Below are 18,786 nucleotides of genomic sequence, written 5' to 3'. Positions count from 1 at the left end.
ACGGGTAGTCGGCCGCAAGGCTGTCGGCACATAGCCGCACCGCCACATGGCAGTGCAGGCTGCAGTCGGGAACCCCTTTTGGTCGACCCAAACAGCATAACAATCCGAAACCGAGATAAAATCGACTCACTGGGTTCCATATCTTGATATATAACAAAGTCAACCCGATGATTACGAGTGGCATAGATTCTTTATATTCTTCACCCTTCACTATGTCGCTCCTAAGGTTACCCCACGAATTGATTCAGTGTATATGGGACCATGTCACCGAGATACCAGATATGAATGCTTTCTCTCGAACATGCAAATACACCTACAACAACTTCAACCTCCGTCTATATCAACACATTATCCGAACACCGGGTTGCGACGAATTGATCAAAAATGCCTTGGTCTCCGAAGAAAAGATGACTGTGAAAAGGCTGCTTGAAGCAGGGCTCGATCCGAGCAACGAGTATTGCGACGAGACAACTCCATTGATGGCAGCCGCATGGTATGGACGCACGGAGAATGCGCGGATCCTACTCGATGCCGGTGCAGACCTACATGTCGTACGGCCGCACTCGGGAAACTCAGCAATTTCATTGACGGTCGACTTCGGACACGCAGAAACAATGAGTCTTTTGCTTGAAAGAGGCTGCTCCGCTGATTTCCGCTTTCATAACACTCCAGCCCTCACGTACGCTGCTATGTTGGGATTCGGGGATGTTGTCAAGGTTCTCCTGGCGCACAACATTGACGTTGACGAAGTAGACCGCATGACCCCTGGAGCTCCGTCAGTGCTTGGATATGCTATACGAGGCGGACATTATGACATGATGCAGCGACTGATACGGGCTGGAGCGAATATCAACTCGGTGACTCTGAGCGGACAAAATCTCTTGCACTTCGCAGCTGAGGGAGGGAATGTGGAGGCAGTGGCCTATCTACTCGAAAAAGGTCTAGATCCTCATGCCAAAGAAGATTATGGCACCACACCGTTGATTTGCGCCTGTCGCGCCTTCCATTTCCGTCTGAATGTGAACGTGATGAAACTATTTCTAGAACGAAATGTCGATGTGGATGCGAAAGACCGCAATGAGAGAACCGCCCTATCATATGCCGCCGACCGCGGGTTTATAGAGGGTGTGGAAGTGCTTTTACATCATAATGCAGATATCACAACTACGGATGACATGGGGAACACACCCCTCATTCTTGCAGCTCGAAAGGGTTATGCAAGTGTTGTCCTCATCCTGCTGGCTCACGCCAAAGAAAAATTGTCACCCCATGAGTTTAAGCAATATATCGACCAGCCAGACAACCGGGGTCGCACTCCCCTTTTCTCTGCTACCTTGTACGCGGAACAGAAAGTTGTTGAAGTACTCCTGTGTTACGGCAGCATTGCAAAGTCGACTCCAACCTGCGCAGGTCGCACTCCACTGTCGACGTCGACTCTTCAATTGCGAGCAGAAGGAAACGAAAATAATGAGAGCATACTGCAAATTTGGGACTTGCTTCACAATCAGCAGGTCTATGATATGAGTTCTGTTACAGAGATTACAGCCTTAGAAGACATTGACAGCGTGGACTGGGAAAGCTGGGATGCCACTTGTGATAGATGCCAAGTGTCTGTTTCTCCTGCCGACACGCATTTTCATTGCAACGTCTGCAACGAGGATGACTTTGATATCTGTCAGGAATGTGCGGCCCATGGGGAAACCTGCTACAATAGGACTCATGTCTGGGAAAAGATAAGGAAAATGGGGACGAAATGGAGAGTGGTCTCTCGGAATCTTGAGCAGGAGTCGATAGTTGAGGAGTTGGCCAGTATTCGTGTATCATAATGTTCTCTGCACTTGACGTGCAAATAACAATATAATCAGTCTTGTATGACAATCAGCCACAGCTGTATGCCATCGATGAAATCAAAGTTTTCAAGGCATTCGGAAACTCATTCCCCCCTACAGCAGTCACAATGTGATACAATTAACTTGGAATCACCCTGATCGTAGGCCTGGACCATAATCAAGCAACCGAGCAGCCATGAGATGTATAGCAGATGTCGACAATGTGATGAGAAGCACGCGAACACCAAAATTATGAGAGGTTCCTCGAGCTGCCTACAGGGGGTTGTACGTACCCAACAACGATCGCTTTCCATTCAGGGCCGCAAAGGTTCCACAGTGAGAGTCTGTCAGTGTCTATGGTATGACGCGTAGTCATTGTGCCCCTTGTTATACAGTCATACCATGTGTGACGCAAATACCTGTTCCCCGATCACTCAAGATTTAGATCTTGCCACGAGGATGAAACGACAAGTCTCCCATTGGTGTAGATTCTCTTACCTTCGGTATGGCCAGCTGCCCTACGTAGGGTAAAGTCAGGTACATATGTTAGGGAATTATAGCGAGTGCAGGAACAGACTATTGGGTCGGGCCGTGTCGATCAGGTATGCAAAGCTTTGCATGTAATTGCTTAAAAACATGTCCATCACGTTGATCCCGGAAAATCATCGGCCACCCGCATGTATTTCATAATGAAAGTCGAGCCATGGACCGGTTTCTGCACTTTCGATCATAGTAGTGGACCTTCTGAGACGGACGCGCACGCCGGTCATGAATGAGATAGTTTGGCAGGGCTATGCATCCCTAGTTGGCCGGAATCACCTATCGACAGGATCTTCCTCACCACCATATCGATCGACAGATGCACCACCTGAACATACACGCAAGCGCCGGCAAGGGATCGTTAGGCCACGACGAGTCCATTGCGATCGTGGGTTCCTGCAGTGCAGCCATACTGTACATAGAACAGCCCCTGTCGCTTCTTATCGTCGGCTTTTGGCGATAGCCCGGTGCAGCTCCACTCCAACTCCACTGTTTGAGATCATCGACAAAATATTTTGCTTGTTCGCCACTATGGTGTGCCCTTCGCGAGAAATTCCTGCGCAGGGGAAGTCGGTCGTATATATTCCTCTATCCCCATTCCCTCCGCGCTCCGTCGCCACCTTGCGCGTGTCTCCCACCCACGCCGTCACCTTAGGATGCCATCTGGGCACCCGCATTCCGGCATCGCGAGCCCTCCACATACCCCTCCACATGTGCAAACAGACCTGAATCCCAATATGATGGCCGGTGCAAGCCAGCCCGACGTTCCTGGCGACTCGGCCCCGGTCTCAGGACGCTCCTCCTTCTCGAACGGCCGAGGATATTCCACGCCCGCGACCGGCACAGCGACCCCCGACCCTTTACTGGGACACAAGAACCCCTTTGACAAGAACGCGCTGCATAACGTGTCGCACACGATCACCAGTATTAGCCAACACAGGGAAGATGGGCACGAACTTGAAAATCTCGGCAACCGACTGACCAACCGCAAAGCCTCGGTATCCCGAGCCCGGGAGGCCGATGAATCGGCTTCGCCGCCCCGAACGAAGCAGGGCGTGCCGCCGGAGCTGTCGAGCTTCGCGGCCGAGCTAATTTTGATCATGGTGTGTTCGGCAGGGTTAATGCTCTTCTCGTTCCTGTTGGGCGATATGCTTGCCCCGCAGGAGCGGCTCAAAAAGGCTCTCGGAATCACGAACACACAGCTCCCGTGGGTGGTAGGCGCCTTCAATACAGCCAACGGCTTATCAGTCGTTATTTCAGGATCGCTAACAGACCTCGCGCCGCCGAAGAGTCTCATGGTTGGTGCGTTCGCATGGCTTTCAGTCTGGAACATTGTCGGTGCCTTCTCACTACATCCGTCTCGGTACATCCTGTTCTTCGTCGTGCGGGCCATGCAGGGCCTCGCGATCGGCGTCCTCGTTTCAGGCAGTATGAGTATCCTGGGCCGCGTGTACAAACCCGGCATCCGCAAGAACCGCGTCTTCTCAGCCATGGCCGCGACCGCCCCATTCGGTTTCTCGCTTGGTGCCTTGCAAGGAGGCGGTCTTTATCAGCATCTCCCATGGATTTTCGGGACCAACGCCATCATCTGCGCAATCTGCTGTGTTGCCGCATACTTCTCAATCCCGCCACTACGGCCCGAGGCTGATGTCGCGGGTGCTGAAGCACCCTCTCTGCGGCAGTTTGATTATATCGGGGGCGCCTGTGCTGCTGGAGGATGTGTGTGCTTGCTGTTCGGCCTTACACAGGGACCCGTTGCATCTTGGTCACCTTACACCTACGTGCTCATCATTATCGGATTGCTGCTTCTAGGAGGTCTATTCTTCGCTGAGCGAGCTGCGTTCCGCCCACTTATCCCCAACCGTCTCTGGAAAACGCCAGGCTTCACGCCGCTGATGGTCGCATATTTCCTCGGATTCGGCTCGTTCTTCGGAGCCTGGCAGTTCTATGCCATCCAGTTCTGGCTGCGGATTCAACATGCTACGCCCATCGCCGTGGCACTCTATCACATCCCTAATGCACTGGTGGGTGTTCTTGCTACCTGGGTGGTTAGCCGTACCCTCCACATTGTACCGGGTCACTATATCTACGCCTGTTCCATGTTCGCCTTCACCCTCGGACCGGCATTCTTCATTCCTCAAACCGCGACCACAACCTACTGGGCCCTCTCGCTTCCGGGTGTTGCGCTCGTGACGTTTGGACCGGATCTAGCCTTTGCGGCTGCTTCCATCTTCATTACGAGCAATGTCGCGCGTTCGTACCAGGGCAGCGCGGGCAGTCTTCTAGTTACAAACCAGAACCTGTCCTCGGCTATCATGACCAGTGTTGCCGATGCAATTGGCACACGGGTTGATACCGGAGCTGATGGTGAGATTGGATTAGAAGGTTTGCGGGCTATCTGGTGGTTTGCATTGGCAGCTCAGCTGACAGCTGCTTTGGTGGTTGTTATCTGGGTGAGGATTCCCAAGGAAGAAGAAAAGGAGCATGTTACCTAATTTGGCTGTCATATAACGACATAGATGTGCATAGCATAAGCGATAACTTGATTGTTCCTAGCATTGGCATTTGTAGCACCTTTAGGTTTGTAGACACCACCTGTTTCTTGTCAGTCAAATACGTAGAAAGCCCTTAAGTCCACCATTTCGTCATCTCTTGAGGAGTCAAGTTCTCAGGATAGACGAGTAGTGCATAGACGAGTTGCCTAGAATGTGCTTGTCGTGGTGGCCGTCCTTCGGCTTCTGGCTCAGGCAATTGAGAATTTTAGGCCCGCAGCGATTTGTCCAAGACTCCAAGACTCGTAAGTCGTCAAAGATATTCCAACTTTCAGATTGCTGAGTGGAACGGTCGAGCTGTTTCCGTTGCGGGTCCTGAGCCGCAGTGGGAGAATTTAGAGGATCAATAGCTTTGGGCTGCATCGACTTGTTCCGGATCGGCAACTCAAGGCTAGTCGGAACTTGACTGGAGCCGTTCTGAGAATGACACTGATGAGGAGATAGTAGTGTAGAAAGACGGGTGCGATGGAGAAGAGAAGGTCGAGGGGGATAAGGAGAGCGAAGAAGAAGTGTAACCGGAATAAGCTAAGCCCAAAAAGGGCCGGGTCTTCCTAGTACCTGGGTAAGTGATGGATTTGTTCTCACTGGCCTACCAGCCCGCTGGAGCAAATATTACTCACTTTCATACAGTGACGACTTTGGGTCCGCCAGAGGTACCACAAACAGGGCAGTAGCTTTATGAATTCATGATTGCTTAGGCTTAGAGGGGCTCGCTTCTCTTTGAAATATATACCACCAAGCTCGTTGATTGGGGACACTACAGTTTACCACGAATTTAAATTGATCTTGCCACCGCACTCGCTTTTTTCGAATTCGAGTACCTTCGGGTAGTGTGTTGTGGAGTGGTCAAGTGGCTAAACCTGCCACCCTCGTTCAGATAGTTCCCGTCAAGTTGCTTTCTAGAAGGAAATTTCCATATAAAGTGCTCGTTCTAAAGTGCAGCTTCTATCAGTTCCTTGGTAGGGCCCATCTGCAATGTGAACTGCAGGCTTTGTTCTTCAGCAGTATTGCCTAGGTCTATCCTGGGCTCATGTCGATCTGGAGAGCATCGTTCTAACTGGCATTCAGACCATAACCCAACTCTGAAGAACAACCAGAAATCACGATGACTATGGCTTCGAGACTTCCTGAGACAAAACATTCGTGAATTTATCCCTTCTTAATGGGGGTAACATGACGGGCTCAATGGACCCACTGCACGCAGGTGCTTCGCCAAGCGAGTTCCGACTCTACGACTGGGCATTCTACATCTACAATCCCGACAAGAACAGACATGTGTTATGGGATGTTGGACTAGCGGCGGTAGGATCTTCGAAATCGAGCAGAAGATTTATGCTCTGACTGAACACCGCTAGAATAAAAGCGACTATCCACCCTTTGTCCAGAATGTCTTTTGGGATAAGGTGAAAATCACCGCACTGATCGATTCCATCCCCAGCCAAATACTCAGAAGACATGATATACCATCCGAGAAGATAGATTCGGTCTTATTCAGGTACATCTCAAGGTGCCACGCGCATTTCGACCACTGCTACCCCAATGTGACATCTTCCGCCAACGCTATGGGCTATTTCGGGCCCTACACAAAGTGACTATTGTAGCCCAGGACACATAGCGGACCCCACGTCCCAGTGGGACGGACGATTCTTCGACCTATCACGATCGACCGAGCGCTGGGAAAACTACCTGGGCCATTGACCTCTTCCGGCCCCTTTGAGAAAGCCATGGACTTCTTCGGTAACGGTGGTTTTGGATCATTCATGCACCGAGGCATATGTCCAGTAACCTCTGCGCTTGCGCACACCTGGAAAATGGGGCATGGGTGCTTCTAGGCTCCGACTGCTGTCACTCCCGGTATGCGCCCTAAGATAATGAAGATCGGACGATCTCATTCCTGCGTGGGATCTGAAGCGTGCTAACTTTTGAGTTCGATTACGAAGACCTCTTCTTGATGGGACGGGGGACGGTGGATTTTGCCCGATTTACTGTGCCTGGTGTTGGCCAAGGCGGTCTTCAAACGGATCTGCCCGCAGCGAGAGGTACGGAGGCCCGCTTGCGTGCTTTGGGAAGAGATTTTGGGGTCCACGTTGCACTTGCACATGATGTTTCCTGGATAGTCAATAGCACCGATATATCTCTCGCCTATTTGGAAGAGCCTGAGTTCCTGCGAGCTACGAAGGGAGCATGTCCGAGAGACCAATTTTTGTGACAAGGCTGAGAGGTAAGATCATGGGGGAAGAACATGCTACATACCTTGGTGTGCATCAGCTTTTGCATCAGCTTTCAAATCATGGTGGCCAAAAGATGGGTGTCATACTTTGTTTTTTGTGCTAGTTCCACATAGCTCGGATAACTCTTTTGGGGCCACCACCTGGGCAGGGCTCATGCAAATCGGATCTCTTGAGTCCCATGGACCACCCCGAGACCCGATCTAGATCAAGGGCAGCCGTGCACACGATGGTATTCCACATTCCCCATCGTACTTCTGTACTTTGTATAGTTTGATGGCGACCAAATTTGAGATATGCAGCGCGCCATAAGATCCTGGCTTCAACTATGATGCTCGGCTAGACCAAAACGGACAAGCGCGAGGAATAGATGATCAGCTACGGGGTCTAGGCAGGAACATGTCGATCACTGGGCACGCATAAGACTCGGAACGGCGGAGACTCAGCATCAAGGGGCCGAGGTTCACGTTCTGCCCCGTTAACGTTCGGAGAAGGAAGTAGGGATCGCCCCTGGACAGTTCTGCCAGCGAATCCAATGGCCCATGAAAGTTAAGAGAGTTTGATTGATACGCGCGGATGGACAGCCATGGACTTCCACGGTGGAGCCTCGCCATCGCATTATTGAAATGCCAGTGGCGATTGTGTGGGGGTTGTTGACATGGTGGGTTCGACGCGGCTGAATTCGTTCCGGGAGACTGGAAACGCGATTCCTTCTGATGCTTGGCCCTGACCATCGAGATTCATTGATTCATCAAGACAAATACTGCTAGCATGTTAGTACGTAGTCTATGTACTTCACAGAGACGATGGCCTTTTTCCGATGACAAAAAGGCCGGGGAAAAAACGGGGCGATTCAGGGGAAGTCCCGGGCTTCGGCCTAACCGCAACGGGACGAACCTGACCCACGTCCAACTCGCGACATGCTTGGATTTTCACCTGTCGCTATCCAACGTCGAGGATCTTCATGACATTATGCTCGAGCCGAAAGTGCCATACGTTTCATGCACTGATACTGTCCGGAGCATAGGAGTTCATCTTGTCATCTGCGGTCTCAGATTCACATAGATCGTCCGCAATGCCGGTGACGAGTCTCGTTAGCTGCATGACCGAAATTTCGGGAAATCCGGCGCGGTGGAAGCGGAGTTACAGGATTCGACCTGCATAATGCATCGACTGCATGGCTTTGGAGCACCCGCAACCACGCAATGCCCGCCACACATTGATGCAGGACTGGTGCAACTGCAACATCGTATCCGCGCGAGTGGGTCAACAATAGAGAGGCCCGTTCCCAACTAGCAAGTCACGCCCTATGCTCGGCAGAGAATGATATTCGACGACAACACGCGCAGACAGCCGGAGATCTATGGATTGCCCGGCCGCCACACGTCAATCCTGCCTAGATTCGCAGCGCCAAAGGCAAACTGCAAGCTGTGAGCGCCAGGGGTCCACCGTTGGCTGCAAATTGCTGTGGGGAAACTGGCGAGCAACCACGCCACTAGAGCGCTAGAGCTTCTCATGGCGGGCTTCGGTGCAGTCAGATGTTCGCTGCAACGCAGCCGTCTCCATACGGGGCCACATGCTGCTCGTCCCGCTGAGGTCGTACCCGCTCACAAGGCGCCATCAAGCCCTCCCGGGGACCTGGTTTGCCGTTTAAGATCGCTGCCTATTCGTAGACTATTGAGTGCACTATGCAAACTCTCCGGCGATCCTACGGAAGCCAACAAGGTTCTTCGGGGATGATTTGCATGAACACACAGATCGACTCCACTACCCTGAAGCACTCCAGGACGGGGACCGGGGGGCTTCATAAGTGCCACCCCCGCTCGTCGCTGCCCTCTCTAGTCTGTCTTTGATTGCAATCTGGATCAACGGGGCCGGGCATCGACATCACCCCTCCCCATGCTTCTGATTTGATTACGAGGGTTGTTTGGGTGTTCTATTTTGGAATTCCACGGACTCGACCACTCCATCACATTCTTTTACACCCTGCCTTATTCGTTCCTTCATACATCCATCGACATGGATGCCACATTGCACGATCTGCTCCCCCGGGCGAGTGACGATGGCTCTGAGCGCGGTCAGCGAGCGTTGGTGGTAACAGCGGTGTTAACGGGGATTGCTACTTTAATTGTGGGAATGCGCTTATTCGCCCGACTGGGATTGATGAAAATTACCGGCCGGGAAGACTGGAGTGTTCTCATTGCTTTGGTATGCATCGAAACTATCAATCACAGCACCTTAGGCATGATCCTAACTGTCTGGGCTTGACAGGTCTTTTCAATCATATACCTCGCACTCGTTGCTGCGCGTGAGTATTCCTTGCATATGGCCAACCCTGAGCTTTCCTACTTAACACTTCACTAGAATACCACTATAAAATGGGCACCCATTCAAGTCTACTATCCCCGCACATCCTCCAACAACAACTTAAATGCCTCTGGGCTGCCATCCCGATGTACAACGCCAGTCTGGCCTTCACTAAATTCTCCATTCTTTTCCAATACATCCGAATCTTCCCCGCTCGCTCTTTCCGTCTCGCTTGCTACATCGTCATGGGCATTGTCGCGACTTACTCATCCTGGGCCATTGTCAGTGGCTACGTGAACTGTGTACCCGTCGCCAAGTTCTGGAACCATGATCTACCGGGGAACTGCTTGAGCTTTGAGGCGGTTTGGTTCTTCAATGCATCGATGAATATTGCGACGGATGTGACGCTTCTGGTGCTTCCGATGCCGTTCCTTGTGAAGCTTCAATTGCCGCGCATGCAAAAAATTGCCCTTATGGCTGTTTTTGCCATTGGTATTCTGTATGTGTTTCTTTTAGGGATATTCGAAACCCCGCTAACATGCGTATCTAGTGTCGTCATCACAAGTATCCTCCGTCTGTCGAGTCTGCGCACCGTCGCCCAAAGCGCCGACACTTCCTGTATGCCCAACCCACCATCTAGATTCTTATGAACGCCGTCTAACCCTCCCACACAGACAGCAACGTCGACGCCGCCTACTGGACAGCAGCAGAATGCAACGTCGCCATCATCTGCGCCTGCCTCCCTTTCCTCCGTCCCATCATCAGCCGCTGCTTCCCGAAGCTCCTCTCCACGAACAGCTACAACCGCTACACCTCCAACACCCGCACCAACACCCGAAACATCACCGCCGGCCGCTCACAGCGTCAACACACCGAGCTCTTCAGCCAGAATGTAGACAAGGATTTCGATATGTATTCGATTAATGTCAAGCCTGGTAATCACTCGAGTCATAGCTCGCTTGGTGGTATCGAGGTTACCACTGAGATGAGCGTTATGCAGCAGAGCAAGGTTGATGAGACTGTTAGTGAGCGTCGGTTGGTCATGGATCATTCATGACATCTTTACCTTTCCGATTTTCTACTAAAGCCTTTTTGTGGCTTATTTTCGACACTTACGATTGCATTGCGACGGCCTATTGCGTTTTCTTCTTCTTCGAGTATATATTTTGGTCTGGGTTTTGGGTGGTTCGCTCCTATTTCGATCTTTTGAATTACGATACCTTATAATCATGAACAATACATGTGGATATTCTTTTCTTTTCTTTATTTTTTCACGGTGAACTTTTTCAGAAATACACTTAGCAGACGGAATATCATAACCTGTCTTGAAATAGATACATTGATGTGTAAACCATGTTAATTCAACTTTGGCGAAGGAATTGATCAAATTCTCAAATATGCTTCGATAAGTGTTTGGAAATCCTGCTATCATTTGCAACACTAGCATCGTAATACACATAGTGGTACTTTATCACACTGTATGATAATGTACCATAGGGTCGGGCGAACACACTGCCTCACCTCGCAGGTGGTATATAAGTTTACACATGACCATGTTGTAGTTGAAACTTGGTCTTGGAACTTTAGACTAGTGGTGCGGTCAAATGATACAAGCGAAACATAGGAGCTTGAAGACAAGATGGGGATAAATGGTCAAGTCATGATTGGGGCGACTGGTAGAGCGATTACAGCCCGTCTACAGCTTGAAACACAAGATTCGTCAGGAACACATTGCTCGCTAGACTTTTGGGGAAGAGGATAGTAACACAATCGGACCCGATCCCATTAAAAAAAAATCAAGTGGTATCTTGCGCAAATGTCCTTTGCGCCGTGTGTTGGGAAAACCTCCAGCCTGAACCAAATTATTTCTTTCGTTCGTTACATTCGTCACATTTTGGACTTCGTTTCGATAGGGTATTATGGTACGATTACCGACCCATTGCGGCCAGCTCGCGCTCCTTCTGTCTCAAGGCCTCGCGCATCTGTTCTGCCTCCCGCTCGAGTTGGGCACGGCGGTCAGACGAGACTTCTGTGAAGGAGGAAATGCCCGGGAGCGCTTGTTGATGTCCAGCCGAGTGCATCGGGGGCTGCAGTGCCGGCGGCCGGTTCAGCTGTGGCTCCGCGAGCGAGTCATCACGGGTATCGGTGCGGTTGAGGATCGAGGATATTGAGCTGAGGCGACCGGGAGGCGAGGGATTGGCCGAAGACATGATGGGTGGTAGCTGATTTGATTCCATGGTGGTAGTGGGAAGGGCCTCGGCAGCAGTTTCAGCCAAAGTGCGTTTCTTGGGCAGGTTGAGAGAGTTGGGAGACGCGGAGCGTCGTCCGTACGACACTGGGGAGAGTCCCAATCGCTCAGGTTCCATCAGTTTCGGGAGCTGGTGATGCTGGTGATGCTGATGCTGCATGGACGCGGAACTGATGTGGAACCCGGTGAAGTCGACGGGGGGTGGTGCAAACGCCATAGGTTGGGGAACACGGTCCATAGGCTCGCTACTCATGTACCGGTAGTGTTCGTCGTGAGGATGGGCCAGGGCAGCCGGGGAGGCTTCGGGAGAAGCCGATGATCCGTTCGAGGATTGCGTGGCGGCGGTGGGAGACTGATCTCGCAGTGCTGGAACAACCCGTTTCCGACGTTTAATGATAGACTTTTTCATTGTCGTTGGGCGGTAGCAGCCATGCAGCTTGTAATACAATCCTGTCAAAGCTTAGAAAGGCACATGGAGAGAAATCCAAGAGGACTTACCACAGGCATTGCAGATGGGATGACCATGCTCATCTCGGCGCCAGAGGGGCGTTACTGTTGTCCCACAGTTCTGGCAAGCGACCAATGTCGAATTCCCCTCGGTAGGTGGATTTTTCGGCGGAGTCTCTGCCTCTTGAGTCGCAACTACCGGTTCCGCCTCGGGAGCCGCAGCACGACCCCATTGCGACTGTACGGCGGGGCCACCGCGGTGCGAGGATTTGTAAATGCGGTTGTTGTATGCAGGGCATCCATCACATCCTTCGGCACCGCCCGTGCCATTGCAGCTTCCACCACCGGGGCAAGAGCCCTTCGGACCATGACAGCCGCCTTCTGATGCTGAGTTCGGGTCTGCCGGAGGAGCAGGAGTATTTTGTTTATCGGTGTCGGCATTTTGCTGAGCACGATTTCGTTTTGTCGGGCGAGCCACATTGCGGGCTTTGAGATAAAGGCCACAGGCATTGCAAATCATGGCTCCCGTGGGAGATCGACGCCAGAGTGGAGTGTTTTTCGTTCCGCAGTTGCTGTATTCATTGTTAGTATATAGTCTTGGCAATTCTCCAAACCCATTGAGCTGCTGCATAGGGTGGCAGATGTGGACACTTACCTGCAGGAATGACCCAGAAATGTTGTGTCCTTCTGGGATCGCGGAGATGCTTTTGTCGGCGGTTGACTCTCCGCTCGTCCATCGACGGACTGTCCGGATGCTGATGGCGGCCCATTAGGCGGCGGATTCCTTGAATCCTTGAATGTAGGACCATCGCCATAATGCTGAGCCAAGTGTTCGCGACCGGCCTGCGCAGACGAGATCAGCTGCTGAGCAGCATCCAAGTCCTCCGCAGAGGGCTGCCGCATGGGACCACCAGAATTCCCAGGGAAAGAGCGCACCGTTTCCATTTGTGAGATGGACGCCAACATTACCACCTTATTGTTTCGAATGGCCAGGAACTTGTCGGCCGGTTGTTCTGCTCGGGATTCAGGAGGGAGAATGAAAGCGGGATTCAGGACCGAATCGTCGGGAACAAGAAGAGAGGAAAAAGAGTATGCCGGTAAGGACGTGAGGGTTATGTCGCACAGCAGTCTAAAGCAGAATTCCGCAGTATCCAGCACGTCCGTCTGCACGCACAGAGATAACGGACGCCAAAGAAGACCAAAAGTCGGTCAGCGGTCACCGATGCCTGTAGGAAAGCGGTCGATCCGGGCAAAGCGCAGGCTGGCGGATCTGCAGCGTTCAGAGCCGGAGGGTTTGCAAGGTGAAACGAACGCTCAAGGGGGTGCGGCGGAGGGGCAGGACGCCGGAGAGTCACCGCAGCGAGAAAAAGACCACGGCGATATCAATCAACGAGTGTGGCGACCCAGAAGGCCGGGACAGTCAGGTGATGGCGATTGCGACAGCTGACAGCAGACAGCACCGTAGGAATGCCTGGTCTGACTTGGCGCTGTGGGGGACGACAGGCGTGTTCGGTACTGCGGCCGGCACACGAGGCCAAACGAGATTAGGATTGGACCGAGTTCTTTAAGGGCCTGCAGGACGGTGATCACACTGCGTCGGGAAAAGCGCCGTAATCGAGAATGGCACCAGGAGGAAGAGTGTGGGATGGGGCTGTCAGGGAGATATGACGGTGGGTGAGGCCAGCGAGGCGGAGGAGCGAGGGCGAGTGGGCTGATGTTGGGCTAATGGTGGTTGAGAGTTGAAAGGGAGGAGGAAGAGCAAGAGGGCCGCGGAGTTGAAGGTGCAAACTCGGCAGGAAGATGATGGAACCGCTTATCGAAGCAGAAAAAAGGGATCCGGATTACGGGGGAAGAAGTTATCGATCTACGAAGGGGGGATCGACGGAGACTATCAATCTATCGGCTTGATCGCATCATTGCCGAGCCTGCTATCTCATCTAATCTGTGGCTGCCTTCCACTCTTTTTGACGCCTTCATACACCAGACCCTTTCTTCAATTTTTGCTTTTTTTTCTCGAAATCGCGATCGAACTGTCACTCCCCAGATCGCTCTTTGCCAGCTCCACCGATACCTGATGAAGTTTAGGGGGCGACCGTGGTGGACATCGCACCTTCCCAAGTGAGACGCGGATGGGCCAATGCGCAGGCAAGCAGCTTTGCCACGCTCCCTATTGGCTGGCGGGTGGCGTCAGCAGCAATCCCCAGCTGTGGATTGGCTGACCGGGTGGCGGAAGCCCCATCCGGGCCCTTATTCTCAGGCCACGCCGGCCCAGAACACGTAAGGAGCAACAGAGTGCCGAGACGCCACCCAACGAGGCGAGGCCGATTAATAACGTCGTACCGAGAAGGACAAAGAAAATGCTAGTCATCGAATCACAGTGATTACAGTGCTGACTTCTCCGCGGACAGATCCGATCGGTTCGTACTTTGTTCTATCCACTTGGGGAAAACTCTCCACCATTCATACAGTACTAGTAGCACTAGTAACCAGTAATACTAATATAAGTAGTAGCACGCCGTTATAGTACACAAATCTTGAGTCGTCCCCAATGGACCATTATGCAGGTCAGGATCGCGAAAAAAAGACATGAAAGAAACACATCGAAGTCAAAGCAAAGAGAACGCGAAGCTCATGCGCTGCTCTGAAACTTCATCTTCCAAAAAAAAAAAAAAACCTTGGCTGAGCACATACTCATCCAGTGGTTCCACTGTTCTACTGGATAATGACATCGCCCAGCCCTCATGACACTCATCAAGTATACTCGCAGGGCGAGCCGAAAGCGCCGAATTGACAAGCGCTAGGCGGAGATCACGTGCGCCACGTCACTCAGGCAGCAGGCCTCACCCGCGGGAGCTCTGACAGCACCGCAGTGCGCTTAGACCTGCTCAGCACCCCAGCCCTGGTCGGACTCGCGCATGTTCGAGGGAGGCTCAATCGAGGGGATGAACTCAAGGACGAGGTATCCGATACCAGTGATGCCGACGATGGAGGCAGCGATCTCGCGCAGGATGTGGCCGTGCAGGATGATGCAGCCAACGAAGATATAGACTACAGACACGAATCAGTCAGCGATTGTACGCCCACCCGCATGTGGTATTGTCAGGGGCAACTTACAAACACCACGGCCCAGGAAGGAGAACAGGAACGAGGCGTAGCGGTAGGCGTAGTCGGGGACGTTAGGCAAGAACTCCAGACCGGCGACAACTGCGAGAAGGTTAGCAGGCAGACACGACACAATGCGACAGACAGAACCCCATACCAAGACCAAAGGCAATGACATAGATGCCCACGATGATGGAGCTCATGGAGGCGGGGAAGAACTGGCTGATACCGCCCAGCACCATAATCACACCGATCGCGATGTTGACGAGCCGACTGCAGACATGGTAATTAGCGCCGTTTGACAAGCGGATGGCAACGCGCCCGGTCAGCGCGCCGAGATGGTGAAGAAGTATCAAACATACAAGATGTTAGAGAAGTCCATTGTGACGGTGTTGCGTGTGTGGTTTCCACTTGGGGTCGAGGGATCTTCAGGGTCTCGTGGTCCGCGTTCTCAGGGTCAACGTCGCCGCGTTTTTAGGCTGCTGTTGGCACTGAGGGAGAGGTGAAAGAAGTGAGAATAAGGTGGTTGGAAAGTTTGCTAGTTTCGTCATTAGTTTAGCCGGCAATGACGGAAAATGGGGTGGCTCAGGCTAGAAACAGTGCCACAGCTGGGGGAGGGCTGGGTGGATTTAATGCCCGAGGGGATGCGGAGCGGAGGCGTCCGTACCTGTGCCTGTCTGGTGAAGACCAAAAGGAGCGACCGAGAAGGTAGTGTTGCGGACGAGGAAAAAACGAAGCCAAGAAGCACACAGCTGTCAATAGCGCACGAAGAACAGGGGCACGGAAGATGGGGGATGGAGAGCTGGCTGTCGCAAGCAGCGGGTCTGCCAAGTTCAGGTGGCTGCGGGTCACGTGGCTGAGGTGGCTGGTCCGAAAGAGGAGTGATGTACATATGCTATTCTTAGTGTAGCGAGATGAAATGACGGCAGTCAACGCAGTGCAGTATTATCAGAAGATCGCTAAAAAGAAAACACGACAAAGAACACGCTGCACTATCTAGTAAATATCCTGCTGCCTCTTTTCCAGTCGTATCGTCGACAACCCGTTGGCAAACCAGCTCATCTGCTCCGGATCCCGCTGGAGGGCCACGTAGATGGCTTCGATGTCACTCCCAATCCCCACATCGCCTGCCGTCTTGAGACTCCGCGAGTCGACAAAGGGGGCGATCGAAGGCCACACGGCCTGGACATTGTTGAAGAAAAGTTCCACCGTCAAATCGCCAATACCTTTGATCTCTTTCATAAGGATCTCGATTTTGTCTCTTTTCCCACCGGCAGCTTCTAATAAATTGTTCAAATCGCCATCTATCAGTCAACGGTAGTCATTAGCATGAGAGGGATTTAAGATAGCCCGACTGAGGAGTAGCCATCGCGTACCGTATTCTTTGACCACAAAATCCGCAAGGTTTCCCAAATTGGTGGCAGCCTGCTCCCTGTAGCGATTGTATCCTCCCTCTCTGAGTACGACCGTCCGCTCCTCCCATGTGCTAGCATGCAACTTGTCTATATCATGATAGCCCACCTCGATCAAATGATTGATAGTCCTTTGTGACAGGTCATGAGATATAGGCCGCGACTTGATCATTGCATCCAGAACCATAGCCAAAATGACCTCCGGCGACGCCTTTAAGGGCCACGGCACTGGTTCACGTCCTGCCATTGGGGTCTTGCCGAGTGGTCCATGGCCGTACTCATTGATCACCGTTTGAATTCGAGCAGAGATATCGCTAGATTTGTTTCGTGGCATTGCGATGGTTTTGCTGGTCGAGTGAAAGGGTACTTTTGTTTGAGATTCCACGTCCAGAACGAAAGGATCAAAAAGCCAGAAGCGAACTCTTGGGGGTCTTTATTAAATTGTATCAGATAAAGAATGTAGTGTATATGTACTTCATCAGGCTGACGTCACACCAGGGTCATCTCCATCAACCAATGATGTGGGGATTCACACTGTAACGGGTAGTGCAATTTAGCTTGTCTCAGGCCGATTGCCATCAAAGCTTGGCTCGGAGCGTGCTCTGCAGAGCCTCCTTGACTAGCGCCACAGCTTCGACGGAGCAGCCGAAAGAAGCTTGGTATCCGAACCCACCATGTCCGTAATTATGAACGACCTTCACCCCATTAATCTCATCCTTTTCAATTCGCGTGCCACCCTCACGCAGGGGTCGAAGGCCAACACCGTGTCGTACGATATCGAGACCTTCAATTCCCTGGCCTGGCTTGACCAGTGAAGGAGCAATGGCAATAGCACGCTTCATAATGCGATTGGCGAGATTAGGGTCTGGCATTGCATCCCAGTTGTGCTTCTGGTAGGATCCACCCAGGATAGTGCCGCCGCCTAGAATTGTCAGCTCGGTTCATGGAATAATTCAAACCCTTCAACAATCTTACCCGCAGCACGTGTCATAATATACAATGCTTCATCCTCGCCATCGTCCGTTCCAGACACAGAAAGCATGGGACCAGGGTCGTTGCGAACGACCACAATCTGGCCGCGAGCAGGGTGCATCTTGCTGTCATTTACGCCACCAAGTGTTCTGGCCGAGAGCCCGGTGCAGTTGACGATCAAGTCGGCTTTCTCGCCGGTGTGATGAGCATTGGCTGCGTCGGCGATATGCTTAAACACGGCACGCTTGAACACAGCTCCATTTTTGGTGCACTGGCCAACCAACCATGGGAGATAGACGGCAGTATTGATGCAAACCGAGGTAAACTCCTGCGCGTTATCGATTCCTGGGGCCAGTTTCTCGCTGGGGATTGCTTTGAACTGGGAGAGGTGTCAGTCTAGATCTAGGAGGTTCTTGCAGTGTGTTGGCAAGCATACATCGGGCACGACGTCTTTGTACCAAGGGTTTGGTTGGACCAATTCCGAAAACCATTTGCCGGTATCAGACTCTTGATCCTTCTTGCGGTTGTAGATAAGGGTCCCTGGAAACTGATGAGCAGAATACCCAAGAGAGTTCTGTATATTGGAACATACCGAGGAAGTGGATGCCAGCCTCAGGATACTTTTCTGTGATCTCCTTCAGGTACGGCCATGTGGCTCGCTCCCACCTTTCATGATCGCTGCCCTGCTTTCCGACCCTTTGGAAATGACGGTTAGTCACTTAAGCTACCAATGAACCCCGGAAGATATGCAATCGTACGGCATGTAATTGGCACCCGCCCACGGAGAAGCATATTCGATGTCATAGTCGCCTGGCATATGCTTGGCCAGCACGGTGATTTTGTTGGACGGGTCCTTCGACAGAAGGTAGGCTGTTGTAAGGCCGGAAACACCAGCTCTGTAAAGACGGTCAGTGGAAATCGACAAACGAACTCCATGCCTTTGCACTAAAGCGGGGACTTAGCGACTCTACGACCGAGGGAGAAGCAGCTTACCCCAAAACGACAATGTTTGGCATCTTGTATTGCAATTCGAACTGCAGAAGGTATTTGAAAATGAAGACAGTGAGCGCAAAGCGAGAGAAGTGATTGCTTCCTTTTCGCAACAAGGCGGCGAATGAGTCAAGCTAAGCCGAGGGCAAAGGCGGGGGT

At 52.1% G+C, this 18,786-nt stretch overlaps 7 protein-coding genes across 7 annotated transcripts; 3 read left to right on the top strand and 4 right to left on the bottom strand.

Annotated features, from left to right (window-relative positions):
* Positions 1-281: 281 nt before the first annotated feature.
* Positions 282-1,826, top strand: N7532_005316 (uncharacterized protein; the record flags this gene model as incomplete). Its single annotated transcript, XM_056617810.1, has 1 exon — positions 282-1,826. One exon carries the CDS (start codon positions 282-284, stop codon positions 1,824-1,826), a length of 1,545 nt encoding a protein of 514 aa, XP_056473969.1.
* Positions 1,827-3,025: 1,199 nt separating this feature from the next.
* On the top strand, positions 3,026-4,864 carry N7532_005315 (uncharacterized protein; the record flags this gene model as incomplete). The annotated part of the gene is made up of 1 exon (XM_056617809.1): positions 3,026-4,864. One exon carries the CDS (start codon positions 3,026-3,028, stop codon positions 4,862-4,864), a length of 1,839 nt encoding a protein of 612 aa, XP_056473968.1.
* Positions 4,865-9,168: 4,304 nt separating this feature from the next.
* N7532_005314 (PTH11-like integral membrane protein) lies at positions 9,169-10,513 on the top strand (the record flags this gene model as incomplete). Its single annotated transcript, XM_056617808.1, has 5 exons — positions 9,169-9,357; positions 9,421-9,457; positions 9,514-9,955; positions 10,007-10,074; positions 10,131-10,513. 5 exons carry the CDS (start codon positions 9,169-9,171, stop codon positions 10,511-10,513), a joined length of 1,119 nt encoding a protein of 372 aa, XP_056473967.1.
* Positions 10,514-11,384: 871 nt separating this feature from the next.
* Positions 11,385-13,096, bottom strand: sreA (siderophore transcription factor SreA; the record flags this gene model as incomplete). The annotated part of the gene is made up of 3 exons (XM_056617807.1): positions 11,385-12,154; positions 12,203-12,723; positions 12,807-13,096. The coding sequence occupies 3 exons, from the start codon at positions 13,094-13,096 to the stop codon at positions 11,385-11,387; spliced, it is 1,581 nt and encodes a 526-aa protein (XP_056473966.1).
* A 1,930-nt stretch (positions 13,097-15,026) lies between these two features.
* N7532_005312 (TVP15 family protein) lies at positions 15,027-15,635 on the bottom strand (the record flags this gene model as incomplete). Its single annotated transcript, XM_056617806.1, has 4 exons — positions 15,027-15,199; positions 15,266-15,355; positions 15,411-15,526; positions 15,616-15,635. The coding sequence occupies 4 exons, from the start codon at positions 15,633-15,635 to the stop codon at positions 15,027-15,029; spliced, it is 399 nt and encodes a 132-aa protein (XP_056473965.1).
* A 614-nt stretch (positions 15,636-16,249) lies between these two features.
* N7532_005311 (uncharacterized protein) lies at positions 16,250-16,999 on the bottom strand (the record flags this gene model as incomplete). The annotated part of the gene is made up of 2 exons (XM_056617805.1): positions 16,250-16,557; positions 16,630-16,999. 2 exons carry the CDS (start codon positions 16,997-16,999, stop codon positions 16,250-16,252), a joined length of 678 nt encoding a protein of 225 aa, XP_056473964.1.
* A 244-nt stretch (positions 17,000-17,243) lies between these two features.
* On the bottom strand, positions 17,244-18,653 carry N7532_005310 (FAD-dependent oxidoreductase; the record flags this gene model as incomplete). Its single annotated transcript, XM_056617804.1, has 6 exons — positions 17,244-17,587; positions 17,641-18,016; positions 18,074-18,177; positions 18,230-18,333; positions 18,396-18,533; positions 18,631-18,653. 6 exons carry the CDS (start codon positions 18,651-18,653, stop codon positions 17,244-17,246), a joined length of 1,089 nt encoding a protein of 362 aa, XP_056473963.1.
* Between the last annotated feature and the right edge of the window lie 133 nt (positions 18,654-18,786).

This window comes from Penicillium argentinense, assembly GCF_028826775.1.
Source record: "Penicillium argentinense strain IBT 30761 chromosome Unknown utg000005l_segment0_segment0, whole genome shotgun sequence".
Lineage (NCBI taxonomy): Eukaryota > Fungi > Ascomycota > Eurotiomycetes > Eurotiales > Aspergillaceae > Penicillium > Penicillium argentinense.
Note: the sequence above shows the minus strand (reverse complement) of the source record. Positions and strands in the feature narration are given on the sequence as shown.